Here is a 23,529-nt window from a genome sequence, read left to right as displayed (position 1 = left end):
GTATATGGAATTCTCCCCCCCCATATCCTCCTGCCATGGCAAAGAATGGGAGGCTCTCTTTCCTAGGTTCATTATAATTACAGAACCTTTAATTGGCTTTTTTTCTTTCCATTTACATTGTTGTCATCATTTTGTGTGTTTTCTTGGTTCTTCATACTCTTTTCTGCATTAGTTCATATAAATCTTACCAAGTTTATCTGTATTTATCATATTTCTTCTTCTTGTTCTTCAGTCATTTTCAGTCATGTCCGACTCTTTGTGACCCCACTTGGGGTTTTCTTGGCAGAGATACTGGAGTGATTTGCCATTTCCTTCTACAGATCATTTTACAGATGAGGAAACTGAGGCAAACATGGTGAAGTGACTTGCCCAGGGCTGCCCAGCTAGTAATGATCTTAGGCCATATTTCAGCTTGGGAAGATGACTCTAGGCCTGGCACTCTATCCACTTTCCCACCCAGCTGCCCTCATTTCTTATAGAGTAGTAATAATCCATTACACTCATAGACCAGTTTGGTTAGCTGTTCCTTAATTGAGGGCCATCTCCTGAGAGCTGCTCTGCCTCTTTATTGGCCTTTCTTCCTATCTTTGATCTTCTTGGGCTCTGTGCTTCCTCATGGAATTCTTGGTCAAAATCTAACCTGTATGTGACCAAGCATCCTCTTTGCCACATCCCCAGTAGGTGGTCATCTTTGCAGGAGACCTATTGACAGGAACCACTCCCTCTTGAGACAACTCCATCCACATTGGGGGTAACTCTGATTGTTAGCAAGTTTTGTTTTTTTACATCAAGCATAAACCTCTAACTTCCCCCCATTGCTGTAAGTTCTGCCCACTAATTCTGTGAACACATCCAGTGCTTCCTTCCCATTAAAATCCTTCCATACTTGAAGACAGCTGTGATGTCCCTACTGAGTTTTCTCTCTTTAGGTTAGTGCCTTTAATTGATTTTCTTCATGTGACCTGGCTTCCAGTCAGTTCACCATGGTCAGCTCCCTTCCCTCCTCTTGCAAGTTGCTCCTTCCTGTTCTCTTCGAAGGACAGTTAAGTGGCACAGGGGATAGAGCACTGGGCTTGGAATCAGGGAGACTCATCTTTATGAGTTCAAATCTGGCTTCAGACACCCTGTGTGACCCTGGGCAAGTCATGTCACCCTGTTTGTCTCAGTTTCCTCGTCTGTAAAATGAGCTGGAGAAGGAAATGGCAAACTACTCCAGTATCTCTGCCAAGAAAACCCCCAAATGGGGTCACAGAGAGTTAGCTACGACTGAAATGACTCAACAACAACAACAACAACTCTTCTTCGTGTCTAATCGTTTCGTTGGATCTTAATACACCTGATTGTCCAGTTTGCATCTCTCCCTCTCATCCACAAGGATAACGTGAATGTCTTTCTAAATTAATCAGGGATCAATCAAGTAATGAACCAATATTTATTAACTGCCTGCGCAGTGCCAGACTCAGGAGCATACACAGCACTGCACTGATCTTCCAGTCATGTAATCTTATAAAGAATAAGTGAAGTTAGTTTAGTATGACCTGTTTTGATGATAGGCCGTTCTGCTCTATTAGTGATAATCTCACTTTCAAAATGATCACAAACTATTCTTTTAATTATACATTTGGAGGTTTGCAAGGAATCAAAGTCAGACTCAGCAGCCCATAGTTTTCTGACTCCACTTGTCTTTCTCTTTTTGAAGATCCAGTCAGTATTTCTGGGAAACATCATTCCTTCTCCATGTTCCTTCAGCTCCGAGCAGTCACAAACTCCAAGTCTTTCAGGAGCCCAGGAAGGACTTCATCTGGGGCTGGTGAATCAAACTCATTGATTCCATCCAGGTTTCTCTTCTTTTGGTTTTCAAAGATCTGATTCTGTCCATTTTTAGAGATGGGTTCGCTTTTTCACATGACTTTGGCAGAGGCTTGTTGTCCCATCACCTAGGAATGGGCTCTAAGGAGCCTGAAAAAGTGAATACTTCCCCAGAAAAAGATAGCAAAAACACGAAATTTGGAGTTAGAGAACATGGCTGTGAATCTATCTCTGCTACTTCCTAACTGACCTCAAGAAAGGGACTTTCCTTCTCTGGCCCTCAGACATCTGCATCTGCAGAATGATGCGGTTGGTCCAGGTGGTTGATCTGCCCAGGTTTAAATCCGGAGAATGGTGCCTATGAAAGAAGTGCCATCATCCCCGTCCCCTTGTGCAGGGAGTTGTGATGTGTCTGCAAGGAAAGGCATCCTTGCTCACATCCCAGCAGCCTGGGAATAGGCTCAGAGCAGTTCATATAGATTTCTCAGTAGAATAAACACTGATAATAATTTATGTAGCAGAATATGATTACAATTTGCTCCCCATACAGCAAGACTTTTTTTTGGAGAGATGAACTTTCCCAACCAGATCCTAACCTTGCAGACTTGAGAGATGTGTATGACTAAGAAGCTGACCAAAGCCAGATTTGACCTTTCTAGTTAGCAGTTGTTTGACCCTGTGACCTTCCTAGAAGTCCTAAGGTCAAGGTGAATGGCGTTTGTGGTCAGTGATGACTTTTCTGCTTTTGACTTGGTCCACCAGGTATTGGAGGCACAAAGAAGGCATCAAAAAGAGAAGTCTGGGATCATACCTACCTCGCCCACACCCTACACTTACAATAAGGTAAGCTTCTGGGATGTACCTCTCTTGGCCATCTCCTTATGCAGAGAGTTAGTCACTTTTGGTGTCTACCAGAAAGAGCCTGGAGCTGAGGCCTGGGAGGGTTCTACCATTTTTGCCTGTTGCCTCATGTGTGATACAAAGCAATGGAATTTCCATGGGAGGGCCCACTGGCTGTGGTTCACTTGAAGGCTCTTGGTGTTTTTCTGTGGGAGTGGAGTTCTCACTTGGTTGCCCTTTGTTTATGTTGTGCCCTTTTGGCTTCTGTTCTAGAGCTGTGCTTCTTAAGCATTTTTGAGGACTCCTCTTTTTGGGTCGAAAGATCCCTCAGCTACTTTCATTGACACTCCTCCTTTTTGTTAGTTCAAAATGAACAGGAAGACTGAAACTACTTTTGATGAGACGTTAATGATGGGCTGTCTGATGTTTTCTGAAAGATAACAGAGGGATTTGTGCCAAAAATAAGGGTGGCAGTTTCCATGTTATAGACATGCAGGCACTTATGCAAGTGTCACCTTTGGATTGCCCACGCCAATGAAATTACCAGTCCTTGAGGTATTGAAGACAATTATATAAGAGAATCTCTTGTTCTGAGGATCATCATAGGATTGGAGCTCTAGAGCTGGGAGGGACCTTTGAGGCTGCCCATTCCAACCCCTCAGTGTGTACAGATGAGGAAACAGACTCAGAGAGAGTGAGTTGCCCAACATCCCACAGTTAAGTGACTAAAGTGAAATTTGAACTCGAATCTTTTCTACTCCCAAGCCCAATGGTCTGTAGTGCAGACCAGACTTTGGGAATAACTGCTCTACCTCCATACAGAGATAGGGGTATGAGGAAACTCCTGAAGTGGCTACTGTTAGTGGAGCCCGTAAGGTTCCTGGGACCTTCAGGATGGAAGGAGACAGTGTAGTAGGACAGGAGGAGCCACACTTGGGGTTTCCGAAGATCCGGGGTTCAGTCCTAGCTTTACCATTTACCATGACCTTGATCAAGTCGTTTACCTTTGGGGCTGTCCAAATCCAGAGCTTGAATGGGAGAATCTCTTAGGTCCCTTCCAGCCTGAAGATTCCAGGGTCCTGTGTCTGTCATCCCGTAACCTGTGTTCATCATCGAGTCACTGATATAGCAAACACCCCATGTGTCACTCAGAACATCCAGTCACTACAGTCGTTGCACAGTTAGCCTTGGGGTCTTTTGTCCAACATCAAGGTTGCCTATCCAATCAGTTCGTGAAGAAGCATTCATAAAGTAGCTAGTGTGTGCTAGGCACAGAATAGAAAGTCATGTCATCATTTCTCTGATGGCATTGTCTTCTTCAGCAATGAAGGACGAACACACACACACAGACCAACACAAGGGTAAAATAACCTCCACCCTCGGGGAACTTATATTCTATCAGGGATAACAACCTGGGAAAATATGGGTACATACAGAATAAATGGTTGGTTGGTTGTTGTCTACAAGAGAGTTAAACATCCAAACTAACTGAACTTTTGACAGATTAGATCAACAGTTAACTGTCATATAGACACAACCTAAGTTAATCAATCACCAGGCATTTATTGGTGCCTCCTGTGTTCCAGGCACTGTGCTGCAGATGAGATACTGTAGAGGCCTTACTGTCCCCCCTGACCAAAGGGAGCCAGCAGAGCCCCTGGGGTGACCTGAACCATTGGGAAATGTTTAAGAAAGGAAATAGAAATACAGCACATTGATAATGTTGTTTTGGTGCTTTCCAACTCACTGTGGGGTAGATCCCCTCTTCTTATTTTAGTTTGACTCCCCTGGTGCAAAGGACTTGAATATCATTGGAGATCCTGTGTCATGTGGGCCCTGAACTGCCTGTCTTGATGACTGCTTATTGAGTGCTTACTGGGTTCAGAGCGTGGCGTTAGGGAGAGCTTGGCCTGCCCTTGGAGCATACAGTATAGCAGGGACAATAGACCCACATCCATCATTAGAATCTAGCACTCGCATTGCAGGGGCACAAAACTCAAATCTTTGATGTTTGACCTTGCCTTCTCCAGGGAGTATGGAATAATGATTTGAACCTGTTTCTCTCAGGGGTTCGTTATTCTTAATAAAATATCAAATTGATGGTGACCAAGATTTAATGCAGCACTGTGCTGAGGAGATTCAAGAGTTCTTCACTCATATTCTTAAATTTGGGACCTCATGTGGGTTGATGGGGCACCTCAGGAGCTCAATAGAAATTCTCGTTTGGTATGCGCGATATATATGTATATATGCATTTGTACACCTGTCTTTAGTTCTTTTACATCATCAAGATATATATAATATATATGTAGTTTTTGTATATATTAAATACATATAATTTTGATGATATAAAAAATAAGATAGCAATAACATCTTAAAATACATTTTCATATACATTTATCTTAATATAGAGATACATGTATCTATATATCTGTATCTATTTAAGATAAATGTTGTTTGCTAGCTTTTGAGTTTTTGCATCATTAAAATTTCCCCTAATATTCCTCTCCTCCCTCTTTCCAGAGGATCATGTCATTTAAAAATATCATTTTTAAAGAAAAAAGAAAGAAAAAACTCAGTAAAACTGACAGAAGTCAGCCTTACGATACCATCTCAATTCATTTTACAATGAAAGTGCCTTTGGAGAACAGTGACATTTGGGCCAGGCCATTAGCTGGGTGGAAGATCCCATCTTATCCCTTCCCTAGAGGGAGACAGACCCCCTTGGGCAGACCTGGTTAGTGTTTCCAGGGCTGAGGAGTTCTCATGTGGTAGGTCAGCTTGATAGAAAAATTAATCCTAAAAGGTCTTAAGGAAGAGCCTCCATTTGCCTTCCCTTTGTCTTCTCAGCGGGGTAGGTAGCCTAATGGGTATGAAAAGAGGCAGTCCCTTCTCTCTACTGTCAAGAGCTTCTGAAACAGTGCCTGAAACTCTGTTGAACTGAGCCATCTCCGAAGAGCCCTGAGAGGCCAGGTATGGGGGAGCTGGTCCCATTGTGGCATTCACACTGGCTTGCTTTGCCTAGAGAGGTGACCTCTGCAGACCATGTGGATCCCAGGTGCTGAGGACGGCTGGGAGGACTGTGTTATCCAGAAGGAGAATTGTTCTTTTACCTTGCCTAGGCACCAAGAACAAGGCTGGTTGGTTCTAGTAATCTGTTCAGTAACTATTTAGAGTTGGACAAGGCCAAAGCCGAGACTCACCTCGACAGCCTCTAATCCAGCCCCTGCATCCTATGGATAAAGGAGCCGAGGCACCACCAGGTGCTGCTGCTACTCCCAGAGGGGAGAGCTGGGCCTCCCAGGCATGATGAAGTGTGAAGAATGCTCTGTCCCTCACTCCCTGTGTGACCTTTACTTTTTGTGGCTTCCTTTTCCTCGTGAGGTGGTTGGACGAGGTGACTTCTAGCTCTAAGTTTAGGCTTCTGTTGTACGTTATTTATAAAGTGCTTGCTGTTTGCAGAACATAGTACTAGAGGAGATGCAAAATTTCGATAACACATAATATTTGCTCTCAGGAAGCTTACAATATACAGTACAATATAGCACCTCCTTTGTGCCAGGCACTGTGCTAAGTGCTTTATCAGTAGTATCTCCTTTGTTCTTCCTCATTTTACACATGAGGCAGACAGCAGGGAAGTGAGTCACTCAGTGTCCCACAGCTAGGAGGTATTGGAGGCTGGATTTTCCTGATTCCAGGCCCGGCTGCCTCACACACGGTTATGTGTGAGGTTTGTGGGAGAAAGCCATTAACCTCTAAGGAATCAGAAAAAACTTTATTGAACAGGTGATATTCGAGTTGGGCTTTTTTTTAAAGTTAAGAATTCAGAAGTGGAGAGGAGGAAGGAGGCAGTGCTGGGCACAGGTAAGGAAAGGTGTGGCAGGGAAAGTACTTGAGGAGTATAGAGCAGTTGGTCAGGAAGTGGTCACCAAGGGCAGGCACCTTCTTCGAGATGTCTGACTGGGAAGGGAGAGGGACACGAAATGAAGCATTGGCTGCTTGGGGTGAATAGATCCAAGGAAGGCCTTTTGGTTTCTTTTTTTTTTTTTCTATTGGGGAAACCTGAAACCCACCTCCCCCAGGTGGGACTGCTGGGAAGCCTCCCGGAGAGCATGTGTAGACCTTTGCAGACCTTCAAGTGCTGCAGCATGACCTGTTCTCATTTTTGCTGTTCTAAGAGAAGGGCTCGTTGTGGGGATGGGGGCAGATTCCATCTTGTATGACAGGACAAAGTCATGTGGGAGCCATCGTGGGGGTCCAGAGACGGCTGAGACTGTCTGGAAGAAGAGAGTGAGTCCCCTTGGCCAGAGCCCAGGACTTGCCCTGTCTCCGGTGATGTACTTACCAGAGAACAGCTCTGTTTTTGTCAGAATGTGTCCATCTGTGCAGGAAGGCCCAGGAAGGATGTTTGCTCAGTATCAGACTTAAGACCGGGAGAATCCTTAAAGGACATCTAGTCCAGCTCCCTCATTTTACAGATGAAGAAACTGAGGCACAAACACAGGAAATGACTTGTCCAAGGTCACATGGCTAGCACGTGGCTGAGCTAGGATTCAAACCCAGATCCTCTGCATCCCAACCCTTGCCATTTATGATAACCTTGGTGACGGCTGACTGGGTGCTCATTCACAAGGTCTCTAAGATGTACCCGGAGCTACCTTGTTAGCCCCTTTCAGAAATCACTTGTGTTGATTGTTAAGGTCAAGTATCTTTTCTTCCCCCAGCAGGACCCTTATGCACCAGGAAAAGGATTGTATCTTCCATCTCAGTCTAGGCTGGTGGTTAAACATGTGCTTTGAGGCTGGCCAAAGGGAAGACATGTGACATCATTTACATTTTCCACCTGGAGCAGCTTGTAATAAATGCTTGTTGAACTGAATGTATTTTGTGTCTTTGCTTTGGCTGCATGAAAATAAATACTTTGAATAGAAAAGTTTGCTGTCTTAGGAGCTGGGAGCATTTTTCTCCAGAGGTGATTACCTACAGGCCAGACCAGCTCAATGCATTCCAGGTAGCTGCTTGCTGCAGGTCATGTGAGGTTTGTTTCCTGGCTCTTCTCCATCCCCCGTTGTGCCCCAAAGTGACCCTCTCCTTGCTTTCAGAGCTGTGACTTGTGGTCCTTGGGGGTGATCATTTATGTGATGCTGTGCGGCTACCCACCTTTTTACTCCAAACACCACAGCCGGACAATTCCAAAGGACATGCGGAGAAAGATCATGACAGGAAGCTTTGAGTTTCCTGAGGAAGAGTGGAGCCAGATCTCAGAGATGGCCAAAGACATTGTGAGAAAGTGAGTCCACAGAGGCTTTGTTCTGTTACTTCTCTGTTATCATTTGAGCAGATCAGAGGGCCTGGGGAGGGTGGGGGGGGCTGGTGTTGGTGGGACGGAGTGGGGCGGGATCCTTGGTATGGCCTCCCACTGCTGTGGAGGGATGATGAGCCCAAGTAACTCAAAATGTGTTTTTCCACAACCCTTGGAATTTCCTTTGTCACTCTTAATGCTTTGCTTGAGGCCAGAAACCCAGAATCACCGAGTTAGAAAAGACATGCCAGGGGCCATTTAGTCCAAGCCATACACAAGGACAAATACCCTTTATATTATCACCAATATGGTCATATCTGTCATTTGTTTGGAGATCTGTAGTGACCAGAGGCTCACTCTCTACTCAGGCAGCTTATTCCACTTTAAAAAAAAAATAAAGCTTCCTGTTTCCCTGAGGCTGGAAGTATAGTTAGGGGCTGCCCTGCTCTGGTCGGCTTCAAAGCTTTGGCTTTTCTCCCCTGCCTCCCATTCCCAGAGGCTCCCTGTATGGACCCCCTGGCAGCAGGGCTTCCAGGCCTGCCTCTTCCTAGCTGGCCTGTTCTACTTTCGAATGCCATGATTTGAGTAAGTTTTTTTTCCCTACATTGAACTGAAAACCAGCCTCTCTAAAGCTTCCCCCCTTGTTCTGAGTTCTGTCCTCAGGTCTGAGCAGAACAAGTCCAGTCCCTCTTTTGCAGTACATAAGAGCTGATGTTTATATCGTTCTTTAAGATTTGGAAAGGCAGCTCAGTGGTACAGTAGATAGAGTGCTGGGCCTGGAGTCCAGAAGACCTGAGTTCAAGTCCAGTCTCTGACACTTACTAGCTATGGGACCCTGGGTAAGTTACTTCACCCTGTTGGCCTCACTCTCTTCATCTGTGAAATGAGCTGGAGAAGGAAATGGCAAACCACTCCAGTATCTCTGCCAAGAAAATCCCAGATGTTGTCATGAAGAGTCAGACGTGATCTCCTGACTCTACTCTCTTCAGATACAATCTCCCAGGTTTTTCTTCCAATTTTGATTAAGAGATGATTGAAGCAGGACAGGCCAGAGAGGATGAACAGAAAAGTAAGTGACATGGTGCAGGAAGAGTGGAGTCGCCAGTGCTGATGGTCACATTGGGCCAAGTTTGGACAGGATGCTGTGGGCAACAGAAGAGGACTTGGAAAAACCAAAGCTAGATCTTAAATAGCCTGTAGTGCCTCCTCTTCCATAGGGCCTCCTGAGAACCACTTTCAATACTGTTTGGCTTCTGAGCTGGATGTCCTTAAGGCGGTCTAGCTATTGAACAGAGAGCAGAACTTGGATCCAGAAGACCTGGGTTCAAATCCTTCCTCTGTGACCATGAGCAATCCACTTAACTTCTTACCTAGCCTCAGGCAAGTCTAAGTTATATCCAATAGAATGTAAATTCTTGGAAGACCAGGACTTGTTTGTCTGCACAGCAAAGCATGCCTTAATTAATTGTTTATTTTTTGGTTTCATCAGTGTCTAGGAATCTCTTGGTTTGGAAATTCCTTCTACATAAGCATAGCAACAATCGATTTGTGTCTTAGAGTGTTCCTAGGGCACTGAGAGTTTGTTACTCCCTAGTCTTGGTCATACAAGCCAGCATATGTCAGAGGCAGGGATTGAACCAGATCTTTCTGACCTAGTCCAGTCCTCTGTCTGTTATACCAGAACACTTATAGAAGAGATGCTTCCTAAATGCTTGTTGAACTGAAGCTTGTCCATGGCTAGTGTGGGGTTTTTAATGATGTTTATCACAGATCATTGGCTTAGTGATAGTGATGTGTTGGGGAAACAGATCTAAGAGGGGCCTTGACCATTGCTGATGGTGGATGATGATAACAACATAGAAATACTTGTTCTTGTTTTTTTTCTGTTTTCTCTGCTAAGGAGTGTATTCTTTGGACAGGAAAAGCCAGAAAATAGCTAAAAGGGAACCTAAACCCTAAACAGATAAGGCAATAATAAGAAAACACTTAGTAGCGTTGGATGACTTTTAAGTCACCTGGCCCAGATGAACTCTAAAGATGCTGATAGAATTGAGGGATGTACTAGCTAAGCAACCATCAGTGATCTTGAAAAGTCCCTGGAAATGAGAGGTGGTACAGGATTGAAGAAGGTCAGCTGTTATCCTGGGTTTTGACAGAAGGAAAGAGGAGAATGGTGACGCGTCGTTAGAGCTGTCCAGAAAGGCAGTGAATTGCCTGAAGAGCAGTGGGCTTATCTCCTTTTTGGAGTCTTCAGACACATGCTGCGGGCCTTCTTGCAAGGTGTCTTGTCTATCATTTGTTGGATATTCCTCTCCAGATGTAGATTGAACTAGTATACTCTATGGCTACAGAGGTCTTCCAGCTCTATGACCCTGTGAGGAACTGAGAGATTTTATAGAAAATCAGTCCATCAACTCATTTATCAAGTGCTTGTTATATGCCAGGCTTCAAAAAAGGGCAAAACCATTCCTTGCCCTCAAGGACCTTACATTCTAATGGGGAAACAACATGTAGATAACTTGATAGATGCTTCATATATATAAAGTTATGGAAAGTTTTTCAGAGGGGAAGGCATTAGCAGCTTGAGCAAAGGAAAAAGGCCTTGTGGAGAAGATGGGATTTGAGATTAGAGGTAGGTTTGTTTTTTTTCACCCAGCTCTGCATAAAATAGTGTAGCTTAAGGTCTTGGGTGCCATGCTCTACTTTCACTGCTTTGCCTTAAGCAAAGCTGAGTCTCTGTTTCTTCATCTATAAAATGGAGTTATCTTTGCCACTTCTCTTAATGCCTGTATATGTTTCATAATGCCTTTGAAATGCATCTCCATGCTTTATGTCTGGGATTCTCAAATCTGTTCTATTCTGTTCAATTCAACAAGCATTTTATTAAGCTCCTACTATGTGCCAGGCACTTCAGCTGGGTAATGAGAGTATAAAGACCACAGTAAATCACCTGTTATCCCTAAGAGCTTATGTTCTGCCCTGAGCTTCCTCGGTTAGGTTCTTGCTGTTATAGAGATGCAAGTCTAGGCTGTTTCAAGTAGACCTTATTTTCACAGTCTGACCTCATTTAGGAAGACTGACCCTTAGCCATCAGAGAGGGCCTGAGCACACACGATGCTCTAGGGATGGAGAAGCAGACATATGCATACACACACATAGATGAAAATTGCATGAAGCAATTGTGCGCGTGTACACAGACACAGCTCTCCTGACTGCCTCTCCAGGAAGACTTGTTATATGCCATGCCACTGATGTCTACTCGGGATATAGATGGAGTAGACAAGCCTGGAATTTCATCTGGGTCTGAATCATCATCATCCAGTCAACAGACAACAGACATTTCTTTTATTTTTTTCCCCAAATTTATCAGTTTATTTGTTTTTACTTTTCAATATTCACTTCCATAAATTTTAGATTTTCTCCCCTCTCCCTCCCCAACAACAGGTACAAAGGAAGTATATAACATCCAGATAAATACAAGGTAGTTGGTGGGGGGAGGGGGATCAGGAAAAGCTTCCTGTAGAAGACAGTGCTTGAGTAGAGTCTTGAATTAAAGGAGGGATTTTGTGAGGTTGGGGCAAGGAGGGAGAGCATTGCAGGTTTGGGGAGGACAGTCAACGCAAAACCACAGAGATGGGAGAGAGAGCTTTGTAGAATGCAACAGCAAGGCCAGTTTGGCTGGACTGCCAGGTGCATGAAGGGGAATAATGTAGAATGAGGCTGGGAAGGTGGGGGGGGAGTCAGGCGATAAAGGTTTTTAAAAACCATACAGAAGAGTAATTTATATTTTAGAAGAATATTACAGAGTTCTACTCTAGTGGCTCTTTTTCTTAAGTCTAGTATGTGCCACTCCCATTTGCCTCTTCCCGTGGCATCTCACTTGTTGATCTAGCTTCAGTTTACACTAGACAATGTTATTGTGACATGTACATGGAGAAACTGGTTATCCTAAATTAGAACAACTGCGTCTACTTATTGTTGCTTCTGTGTAGTATTTCTTGACAGTTTTGTCCTTCATACCTGCTTGAATGACATTAGCCTGTCGGCAAGCAAAGCTTAAGGGAGAGGACTTTGGCTTTGAAGACAGAAAACCTGAATTCCTGTCCTCAGTTTACCACTGATTTCCTGGGTGACCTTGGCAAATCACTTCATCTGTCTGGGCCTTAAGTTTCTCTGTCTCTAAAATGAAGTGATTGGACTCAATGATACTTAGTGGCCCTTCTGAGTCTAAATTGTGATCATATGATTCTAAAAGGAATCTTTACTCTGTAGGTGACTTCTTGGTAGTTGCAGTCTAGAAAGTGTTGTAAATGATGTCTGTAATATGGAATTAATGTAATAACAAAGTATAGAGCCATTCCAGATAACGTTTTTGAAAGATCAGCTGGGTAACTAGGACTTGGGTGGAAGAACTATGTTGTGTTCATCCTTGGGAGGCAATGCAGCAGAAACCAACTGTGTTTGCTAAAGGTGACCAGAAATTTATTGGGCAGTTCCCCAAGTCTGAATGCTAATGCCCAGCCCTCAGAAATACTGATGTTTAGCTTTAGATTGCCTCCATCCTATGAAAGTAAGAGCAAGTCTGTGGTCCTACTTACAGCTCTGTTCCTCCATAGCCTCATTTGCACTCACCATTGGCCAGAATAACCATTCAACTGTAGTCATCCTTTGTGTAAAATAATTAATATTCAGAAATTTAGACCTTGCATCTCAGGTTGCCTCTGAAGAGCTACATGAAGTTCAGAGGGTGTCTAAATGTACCTGAACTAAATCCTTTTCTCTGTGGTGCATCCTTTCTGCTTCTGCCAAGTCCTCCATCTGTAACCTGAAACCACAGGGGGGCTGATCCTAATGATAGGTTAGTAATTTGGCCCCAGTGTGAATTGACTGGGGATTCTTGAAGGAACAGCAGTATCGACACTGGAATTCCCCAAGGTAGAGTAGGAGAGACTTCTTGATTTCTCAGCCACAGTTTTTTTATATACTTTAAGTTTCAGTGAGCTTGACTGGCAAATTGAGGAAGGTGAGGAGACACTGGGAAGGATGAAAACCAGCTCTAGGCCACCTGTTTCCATTAGAATTCCCACTAGCAGCTGGACAGGTCAGATATATTTGTCTTCTTCCCACAGGTTGCTGAAGGTCAAGCCGGAGGAGCGGCTTACCATTGAGGGGGTGTTGGACCACCCCTGGCTAAACTCGAATGAAGCTCTGGACAACGTGTTGCCATCTGCCCAGCTGATGATGGACAAGGTTTTTGCTGACATCTCTTTTGTTTCTGGGAAAGGTTGTTCTAGCAGGAATGTAGGGACAGAGTATCATGTTGTGGTCAGCTATCCTTTTAGGAGATACTGGTACTCAGGTGGTATGTATCAGAGAGATAACATTTGTGCAAAAGAATGTATTTGTTTTCATAGAAGACTAGACCAAGACCTAGGAGATACACTCCAAGGGATTACCCACCTGTGCCTGGAGTGGTTGAAATATAGGTCTCTACTCCCAGTTGTTTTTTTTTTCCAGTGTTTATTGAACACTTCCCTTGTGTCTACCCCTGTATTCAGCATTGTAGGTTATAGAGAAGACTCAGTCCTTGACCTCAAGCTGCTTAAAGCCTTGTTTCCAATGTAGAAAACAGTTGGACAATAGTGTCAGATAGTAGATAATTGTGTCATTGTGTAGAACTGGAGAAGCTTTTAGAGTGCAGAGAAGAGGGTAATTAACACGGGCCTAGAGGAATCAGAAGGGTCCAAGAGGAATTAGGACCTGAGAGCTGGGCCTTGGATGAGCCAAAGACATTCCCAGGGGCTAGTGAAGTCCCAGGAACAAACACCTAGAATCTGCACATGGAAGAAACTGAGTTTGCATCAGGTCATGGGCTAAAGGCAAATGAAGTTGGCGAGGGAGAGGGAGCCAGATTGTGAAAGACCTTGAAAGCCAGGCAGAAGAGTTTGGACTTGATGCCATAGGAGCCATCACAGGTTTCTAATGACGTGGGGCTACAGCAAAGGTGGTGTTTTAGGAAGGTTGGTGTGTGCTTGCAGTTGGAGGGTGATTTTGATTGGAAGGAGAAATGGCAGGTAGAGAAGTCATCCAGGAACCTGTGGCAATAGTCTAGGTATGAAGTGATCAGGGCTTTGGAGGAGTTTCTTGGCATTTGGAAGAAAGAGGAAGGAACAGATGGATAAATGGGATATGAAGGACATTTAGAAGGAAAAATCCATCAGAAGAGTTTGTCTGGCTAGATGTAGAGGATAAAGCAAAGGGGGGTTCAGAGAAGATTTAGTGGTTTTGAGCCTAGAGGGCAATGGTGTGATTGACAGAAAGTAGGAAGTGGGAGAGGCAAGATAGTTTGGGAGGGAAATTGGGTTTGAGTTTGGTTCTAGATGTGTTGAGAAGATAGTAGGACATCTGGGTAGAAGCATTCATTAGGCAGTTGGAAATGTGGAGCTGGAGTTCAAGCAAGAGGTCAGAATGAATGGTAGTGATCACCATAGAAATGGTCTGGTTGAAGCTGTGAGAAGGGACACGATGTTCAGAGGAGTAAATGGAGAGCTGAAAGAATCAGAGGGCCAAAGATGTGATTTGGGACATTCTTTACTGAATACTATCTATAGCTAATCTTTTTGTAAAGCTGCATAATAATTCTGGAAATGAGCTCTCAAATCTGAGGGAAAGAACGTTGGACTTCAGGGTTAGAAAATCTGGGTATAAATCTTATGAAACAGGAAAGTGCGCTTCGCTGTGGGAGCTTACTGCTGCTCTGTGACGTTGAGCAAGTCTCTTGGCCATTGAGTGGCCATAGCCATAGGAACATCTGTCCTTCCTATCTCCTAGGGTTCTGGTGAGGTTCTCATGAGACAGTGTATGTGACCATGCTTTGGTAACAGCATTATTACTGCCACTGCTACCATTGCCATTACTGTTACTGTGGTTGTTACTACTGGTGCTGCTACTCCTTTGTTTTTTCAGTTGTCCTGACCTGTATGTCCTTGGTAACCCACTTGCCGTGATGGGATCCTTACTTGGTTTGGTAGAATGATCCCTGTGATAACCTGGTGAAATGGAATTGGAATGATTTTGAGTTTTCCTCCAACATGGCCAAGTGTCTTTTTCGATCAGTCTGTAAGCAAGCGTTGATTGTCTGCTATGTGCCAGGCACTGTGTGAAATGCTAAACTAACTTGGCTGCTTTCTATTCAGGCAGTAGTTGCTGGAATCCAACAGGCTCATGCAGAACAGCTGGCCAACATGAGAATCCAGGACCTCAAAGTCAGCCTCAAACCCCTGCACTCTGTAAATAATCCCATTCTCAGAAAGAGGAAATTGCTTGGGTAATTTGGTTTTGTTTCTGGATTGCTTTATTCCCCTTACAGACAACAAGGCTAATGTAGTTTGGTTCTGTCTACCCAAACCCAGCTGTGCAAGGAATCTTCAACTTTCTTCCTTAGTTGCCCATGCCCTGGGAGGGTGCAACTCAGTGTGCTCAAGGCATTGTCAGCATTTGGGAGGTGTAGCCATGATATTGTTTGAGCAGCTTTTTAGTCACAGTCTTTTTCCTTGGGTGCGTGTGGGCTTAGCCTCTCTTCAGGGGTTTGGATTGGGAAATCTGACTTTTTAAAAAAAAATTACTTTTCCTCCAACGTTTCAAAGCACGAAGCCTAAGGATGGTGTCTATATTCATGACCCTGAGAACGGAGCAGAGGACTCCAATGTGGCGCTGGAGAAACTGCGAGATGTCATTGCTCAGTGCATTCTGCCCCAGGCTGGTAAAGGTCACACTCTTTAAGAATGCTTTCTTTGTCCGTCTGCGGGTTCCGTGTGTATGTGCACGTGTGCGCTTGGGTTGGAAAAGTAGTAGCTCTTTGTGTAGCAGCCCCTCTATCTTTGTGTTTCAAAAAGACTTCAGGATAATCCTGTGTCCACTGAGCAAAATCTTATATGGAGCCTCAGAGACGTATTGTTAGCTCTCTGTCTTTGGGTTTCCTTGCCCTTTGTACTTTTGCAGAGAGGGATGTGGTTGAGTCTCTGAACAGATAGATGAACTTGGAAGACTTCTTTAATGCCCAAGGGTGTAGATTGCTGAGCATCTCTTCCAGATTTAGGAGTCTGTGGTCAAGACTTTGCTTAGCATCTTGGTAGCAAGAAAAACAACACATTTAGTGGTTTAAAACTTACTATTGCTGCTACTCTGTGATGTGTACAAAGTGTACCAAGCTTGAGTCCTTGGTGTTTGTGGGTGATAATCATAGTATATTCTCCTTTGCTTCTTGTTAGACACCAATGGGTCTTTGTAGCAGTCAGAGAGCTAACCGAAGGCCTCACTGTTCTCACCTGTCTTCACTAACTATTCAGCTTTTAGGAAAAGTCCCACTATTTCCCTGACACAAGCCCTTTCAAGACAATTCTTTAATGATCCAGCTGTTTTGAGATAGGAAAAGAGCTCAAGGTAATCAGGTAGCCCGCTGAACTTTGCCCTGCCTGACGTGGGGTTTCAGAGTCTGGTAGGGGTTGACCTTGCCTCCCTGCTCAGGGTGTGAGCAAACCTAATGACTCGATTCATGTTGTGTCCCCAAATGTGAAGGGTTTAGGGCTACACTCTGAGGGGAAATGGAGGAGACTGTGAGGAACCAAGGCCTTCTAATGACCTGGGACTGTCTGGGTCCAAGTAGGGAAGGATAGTAAGACTGAGATTTTACATATTTGATCTTGGATAATAAACTGATGAAAAATCCTGTCTCCTGGTCCTCTCCTTCCCTCCTGCTTCCTTTCTCCTTCCCCTCCCCCAGTCCCTCCAAGCCTCACCTAAGGAAAGGGACTTCTCTGATGCTCCTTCTACCCTGTGCTGCTTCTGAGAAAACACAACTTCCTGTTCATCCCTTTCAATAGGAGAGAACGAAGATGAGAAGCTGAATGAAGTGATGCAAGAGGCCTGGAAGTACAATCGGGAATGCAAACTCCTGCGGGACACCCTGCAGAGCTTCAGCTGGAATGGTACGGCTGTGGCGGGAGGCCAGCCCCGAGATGGCATCTGGGGCAAGTGGCAGGACCTCAGGCTGCAAGGGGCAGGGCGGGCAAGGCTTTAGGCAGCTCTCCACGTGCTGCAGCTACTGCTGCTGTTATCATGAGTCTTGGAGAGTGATTCTCAGAACCCTGGGTTCATCCTGGAGGAAAGCAGCCCCAAAGCATTCACACCAAGAAGGAGGAGGGTGGAAGGTGTGATAATTCACAAGAGGTGGAACTTTGGGAGAAACCATCTGATTGAAGCAGCCTTCAGGGTCACTGACAGCAGAGGAGAGGGATAACAATAGCTTGCATTTATAGAGCACTTGAAGATTTGCCAGTGCTTTACAAGTATTGTCTCATTTGATCCTCACGATAATCCTGGGAAGTAGCTATGGTTATTATCCCCATTTTACAGATGAGGAAACTGATTCAGAGGTTAATCAACTTGCCCAGGACCACTCAGCTGGGAAGTATCGTCTCCAGGCCCAGCTTTATCCACTGTGCCACCAAGCTGCCTAGTGTAGAGGGAAGGAAGATGAGGATAAGCTCCGTGGAAACTGCCTCCTCTTATGTCAGCCTTCAGTTAGGAGAAGAGAGGTCGTGGGGGAACAGGAAACTCCTTAAATCTGGGCATAACCAAGGGGGAGTCTTGTTTTCCAGTTTATTCTCTATGACGTATTCAGACCAAGACAGTCTATTCCCAGTGGTCAGATCCAGACCAGCTGTCCTAGGGTGCTGAGAGGATTATTGATGTAATTGCTTAGCCACTCTTTGTGATCTTTGAGGATCTGGAGATGGGAGGGGTGCCAGAGGACTCAAGAAGAGCAGGTGTTTTCCTGATTAAAAAAAAGGAAGCTAGCAGAATGTATAGATTATAGACCAATGAGTTTAATTATGATTTCTGGCAAAATTCTTAAGTATGCCTTCAAAGGAATGGTCAGTGGACATCTAGGCAAGGAGATAGGTGGTGACCACAGAGAGCAGAGAACACAGAGAACAACTCTCCTTGTTTCCTTTTTGATCTAGATTAGTTACCAGCCTGGTAGCTTGGAGGAATGCCAGAGTTTTAATATCCTGATTTTTTAGCAAATGCTTGAAAGACTGTTTTATGGTTTCCTTGTGGATAAGATGGACTTAGAGAAGTGTGCACTCAGGTGTATTTGAAATCAGACTTAAGGAGAGTCCTTCACATCATATTGTTGCCTTGGAAGGTCTCTCATAGAGTACCACTAGGATCTTTGAACATTATTATCCTTGGACCCTGAAGAAAGGTCATATGGTGTGCTTCTCAGAGTTGTAGATGCCATCATCTAGGAAGAGTGACTAACATGCTGAGTGATTGTAAGAACTCAAGAAGATTTGGACAGGCTATAACACTGAGCCAAACTTGAGAAGCTGAAACTTAATGGGGACAAATATAAAGTCTTACATTTGGGTTTTAAAAAAATCACCTTCACAGGTAGCAATTCATCTTTAAAAGATTTGGATTTCTTAGTAGACAGAAAGCTAGTCCTGGAATTTGGAAGACCTGAGTCAACTCTATCCTCAGACATTTATTTGCTATGTGACCCTGGGCAAGTCACTTTATCTCTGTTTACCTGTTTCTTCAGCTATAAAATGGGGATCATAAGAGGACCTCCTTCCCAGGGGTGTGTGGGGATTAAATGAGAGGATATATGTAAAGTAGCTGGCACACTGCCTTGCACATGTAGGTGCTTGTTCCTTGTCAGCTGGGTGATGAGGCTGGCCTAAACACTAACAGAGGAAGTGTCCAAAATGAGAGCTGACAGTCCCATCGTATTCTGCCCTGGTCAGACTACTACTGCAATTGTGTATTCCAGGCTCCATGCCACCTTTTAGAAAGAGCATGTTTAATGACGCCATACTAAGATCAGTCAGAGGAACTGGAGATTTTTAGCCTGGAAAGTAAAAATTGGGGGAGCCAAGGTAAGGAGGTTCAAAGGTTCAAAGGACTTGGAGAAAAGTCAGTGCAAGTAACAGCTTCCCAAGAGGCGTTCATTCAGACTTGGATGATTGTTTTGTAGGGATGATTTAGAGTCAGATGTGGGCTTTCCAGTTGTGTGAGCCTGTGAGTACCAGAATGCTGGGATAAGGGGCAGATTGCACCTCTGCCTTGCTGTAGCTGCAGATTTGTTGTCTGGGCACACGCTGTGGCTGTCACTTAGCTTATAGAGACTCCTAGCCTTGGCAGAGATGAGCTCCCTTGAGTGTGTGTGTGTGATAAGTAAACTGATACTGAGGTACCTCTCTGACCTCTTTCCCCACCCTGGGTGATGGGGCTGACCAGGCACTGATGGTTAAAGGCCAAGTGAAAGTCTGCATTGCCGATCCCTCTTGGGCACTCGAGGATTCCCTCCTGAGTCTGCCTTGCATGAAGATGGGTTGTATGAGGAGCCAGGCTCAGGCCCTGGCCCCTTCCCCTGCTGCTTCTTGGCCCCCAGAGGCTGGTACTGACTCTGTTCTTTCTTTTCTTTCTTTTTTGGTTTTCAGGTCGTGGATTCACAGATAAAGTTGATCGACTGAAACTGGCTGAAATTGTGAAACAAGTGATTGAAGAGCAGACTGCCTCTCATGAGTCCCAGTAGCCACAGCCTCAGAGCATTAGTTTGTTTTGGTTTTATTTTTTACATTTTGAAAATTTATCCCTTAACTGTACAAAGTAATTTTTATGTAAATTAATAAATCATAATTTCATTAAATTTCCATACTGCTGAAAGATGCTGTATAGGTGTAGATACAAGAATCATTGGTACTGTAATATTTTTTTAAGACAAGCTCAGTTCTTAGAGATAGATTATGACTCCTGTGTTGTTCATTTGTGTGTCTCTCAGACAGGCAGGTCATGTCACCAAGATCCTTTGACTTGTACTAGGCGCAGAAGCACTTTACCAGTGACAAGCAGCTGAGTAGCTCCATGGGTCTTTCTCCGCAGTAAAAAACTGGAACAGGGACTGTGGAATATAATCCCATCTGCTCCCCATGTCCTCCCCCTCAACCGTCAGAGCTGGGACAGCTGGAGCACCTGGTGGGGCAGGGGTGCAGCTCGTTTGGCTCTGGCTCCAGATGGCCGTCCTTGAGAACCCAGCCAGCAGCTCCTCAGCCCTCCTGGCCTCTGAGGCCGCTGTCACTGTGCTTGCCTGTGCCTGCGGGATTCTTTGGTATACAACTTGTCTTGTTTCCTTTCTTGTTTTTCTTCTGGTCTTTCTAGGGTGGAATAGTAAGGTCCCTTGAGATTTTCTCTTTGTGTAATGGTAAGGAATGAAAAGGATTCGAATAGTTTAGTAAAGGCAGGTTCTGGTCCATTTACTCTTTTTTGCTTGTAGGTCCCTTGGAGCATTAGCTTTCTTTTTCCAGACCAGAATTGAAGTTTCTCTCTTGTTGTTTCTCTTTGCTTGTTTCTCTGTTGATTCTAAACCTTGGTCCAAGGCTTGGAAGGCTGTGCATTGTACATATCTGCTGACTCTGAGACTAGAGACTTCTGCATTATTTGGGTTTCTCCCCAAATTTGTGCTCTTCTCTCAGCCTTTTTGGCCGTGTTTCTCCTTCGTGCTCCCATAATGTTCACTCAACTGTCATAGCCACTCATTAGACTGAATGTAATTCAGAGCATGGTCCTCAAAATGTAGAACAAATCTGTTGTAATGTTTTCCTTTAATAAATGGAGGCCTTTAGAGAGACTTTGGTACCTATATAGGTAAGCAGATTAGGTGATGTAAACTGAGATCCTGTTCAGGAAGAGAAGCAGTAGGTTTGTTCACCTTTTGTAGCATGCCAGGTCAGTCAGCTAGCACCGATTAAAGCGCTGGACTAGGCCTTAGGGATGCAGAGGAGAAAACAAAACAGTCAGTGCCTTGAAGGATCTTCCATTCTGTTGGGGTGAAGCAGTCTCTTACCCAGCAGGCCCTGATGAAGCTCCTACTGCTGTGGATCAGCCACTCCTAGTGTCAGGCTCTGGGGTTAGAGATCAAAATGAAACCATTGCTGCTTTCAGGGAGCACCTTAGATTTCTGCATTTCCAGTTGAAAATTTAGACACTTGGGTTGCTGCTCTGTGCCTGTTTACCTTTTCAAAGCTCTGTTTTTTAACAGATCTTCAGATTGGTTAGAACCACTTGGGGCCAACTCTGGCAGTTTGTAAGAATGCCAGTGGCCATTTAGAGAGGCTCTTTGCCTCCAGGGGCTCTCTCCTCATGTTGCTGTCCAGCTCACCCAGCATGGCTAGACATCAGTCCCCTTTGGCCATGCTTTCTGCCATCAGAGGAGCCATTACGTGCTCATGGTTACAAATAATTGTGTTCTCTCTTGGCTGAGAGCAGCAAAACCTAAACCTGAGGGAGTTAAGGAGTGGAGTCTAATGGATATTTTTCTCTACTAATCCAAAAACCTGGTTTGGAGATAATCCGGGCCATTGAGATCACAGGTAGTTTCAAAGACCCTAACCTCTGTCAGGAAAACTTCTAACTGGATTGTTTCTGGCAGCCAAACATGGAGTTTCCCATCTTCCTGGTGATAGAGGAGAGGTCCAAGAAGGAAGTGGGGGGTGAGACATCGAGGTTAGGGCTAAGGGAGGCACCAGGAAGACTGTGTTGGAAGCAAACACTTGTCATCCTGATGTTACTGTTATTCAGCTGTCCCTTCTGTGGTGGCCTTTGGAACATCATCTCCACCTCAGAGTTCTGGTGGCCTGGACATTTTTGAGAACCATCACTTTGAACTCTTTTTTGTTAGGGCTGGATGTGGTGAACTGTGGCCATGGTGTAAGGGGGCATCTGAGGCAGTGATCAGGAGGTTACCTGTACTTCACCTTATGCTACATTGAACATCAGTCCATCGAATCAAGTAGAAGTGTCTTTATGCCCATAGGAGGACTGAGCCGACACTATATAGGCTACCTGGGAAGTCTGATCTACTGTCATTCAGTCATGACTCAGTCATGGCTATCCTTCTGGGCTGTGAAAGAGCAGAGTGATTGGTTTAGATGGTAGGGCTCAGTGTTCTTGGAGCCCTTGGAGCCAGGGATCCTTGTCCAGTGAAGGTTGCCCTGGTCTCATGGCCCCTAGGGCTTGTGCTTACTTTGAAGTAGCAATCTCTCCTGCTTTGTTGGTAAAGCAAAAAGCAGATGTAATCCAATCCTGAACAGAATTTTCATGTGTTTCTTTTTTGTGTAAATATTAGAGAACATCCTACTCTTGAAAGGCTTTGACACATTATTGCTAATCTGTAGGCCTTTTGAACTGGAGAGTTGATAAGAAGACTGCTCCTGCCTAGAGTGGTGAATCCCATGAAGTCACCAGGTATAGACTGTCTTGACTTTTCCCCATTGTACCTCTGACCCTCTCCCCATTGATTTATTTAGGCAAGCCTTTGTTCTTTAGTGAAATGCCTTTGGATCACCCATAGTTAGGTGTCTGGTAGGTGGCAGAGCCAATTCTACCTGTGTCCTTGTGTGTCTTTATAAACTAATGTGCACGGGCAGGGAGAGGGTCGTCAGAAGTTGGTGTTTGAAGTGTGTGGATATAAGAAATTACCTTCCCCTCCCCCGCCTTTTTAGAGCATTCATGTTGAGTGTATTGTCCATTTGAGAAAGGACCAATTTGAAGGATTGATAGGTACAAGTAGGATAACATGAGGTTGAAGGTCAGATGATTGATTTCAGGCATGTTATGTCTAAAACAATTGTGTTTTAGAATAAAGATGGGATGTAATTTGAGTTCTAATTATGTTTTAATCCTTTAAGTGAAAAAAAATGTAATTATTGAGAGAGGTACTGGATGTGAAGTTCTCAACTCATTAATGTCAGCTATTACTGTGGAGCATGGTGTAAGTGACTAGGGGCTGATCTTGCAGCCCGGAGAACTGTTCTGTCTCTGACACCCTGGCTGGGTGACCTTGGCCAAAGCAATTGACCTCTCAGAGCTGTTGTCATTCATTTTGATTCTGAGACTAGAAGGTGCAGATGGGTTGGAGGTATGCCTCAAGTGCAGGAATTTTCCAAACTGGGAGTTCCCTGTGCCAGTGGAATCAAAGGTCTGAATGGTTCCTCCCCTACAAACGATTACTCTTATGCCATCCCACTCTTTGGTTTCAAAATAGTCACCCAAATATGTAATTCCAATGATTTTTGTGAAGTCCTGGAGGAATCTCTCCCCAGATTCTTCGAATTGAAATGTTCACATTGGACAATTTTAAAGCAATGCTTTTTTGTATGAAATGCAGAGACAAAGATGTGTCTAGAAACCATTTGGTCCTTGGGTATTCTTCAGAACTAGTGACCCAGCTGTCTGACCATGTTTTATATTCTTGTCAGATGATGAAGAAAAACTTTGTCATCCATTCAAGGAGAGAAGTGCTATAAATTGATAATAAAACCATCACCCCAGACAGTTTGGTCTACAGCAGTGATGGCATGTGAGATATCACATAGTACCTACTCTTCATTTCTGTGTCAGGTCAAGAGTGTTCTCCTTTGTCAGTGTTACCTGTATGCTTACTTTTATTTTGAAATCAGTATTATATTGTAAATATTCTACATTGTTGTATATAAAATGATTTTACTAAA

At 44.4% G+C, this 23,529-nt stretch overlaps 1 protein-coding gene across 5 annotated transcripts in view; it reads left to right on the top strand.

Moving 5' to 3' along the window:
* Positions 1 to 23,529, top strand: part of MAPKAPK5 (MAPK activated protein kinase 5) — a 51,464-nt gene extending 27,935 nt beyond the window's left edge. The window contains exons 8-15 of one of the 5 annotated variants that reach the window (XM_072600430.1): positions 1,700 to 1,810; positions 2,572 to 2,652; positions 7,752 to 7,939; positions 13,081 to 13,201; positions 15,148 to 15,278; positions 15,598 to 15,713; positions 16,834 to 16,938; positions 19,462 to 23,529. In XM_072600430.1, the coding sequence (XP_072456531.1) occupies positions 1,700 to 1,810; positions 2,572 to 2,652; positions 7,752 to 7,939; positions 13,081 to 13,201; positions 15,148 to 15,278; positions 15,598 to 15,713; positions 16,834 to 16,938; positions 19,462 to 19,556 (948 nt within the window). In that variant the 3' untranslated portion in view covers positions 19,557 to 23,529. The other 4 variants (XM_072600429.1, XM_072600433.1, XM_072600431.1 and 1 more) reach the window with 4 other exon arrangements.

Source organism: Notamacropus eugenii, chromosome 4 (genome assembly GCF_028372415.1).
Source record: "Notamacropus eugenii isolate mMacEug1 chromosome 4, mMacEug1.pri_v2, whole genome shotgun sequence".
Lineage (NCBI taxonomy): Eukaryota > Metazoa > Chordata > Mammalia > Diprotodontia > Macropodidae > Notamacropus > Notamacropus eugenii.
Note: the sequence above shows the minus strand (reverse complement) of the source record. Positions and strands in the feature narration are given on the sequence as shown.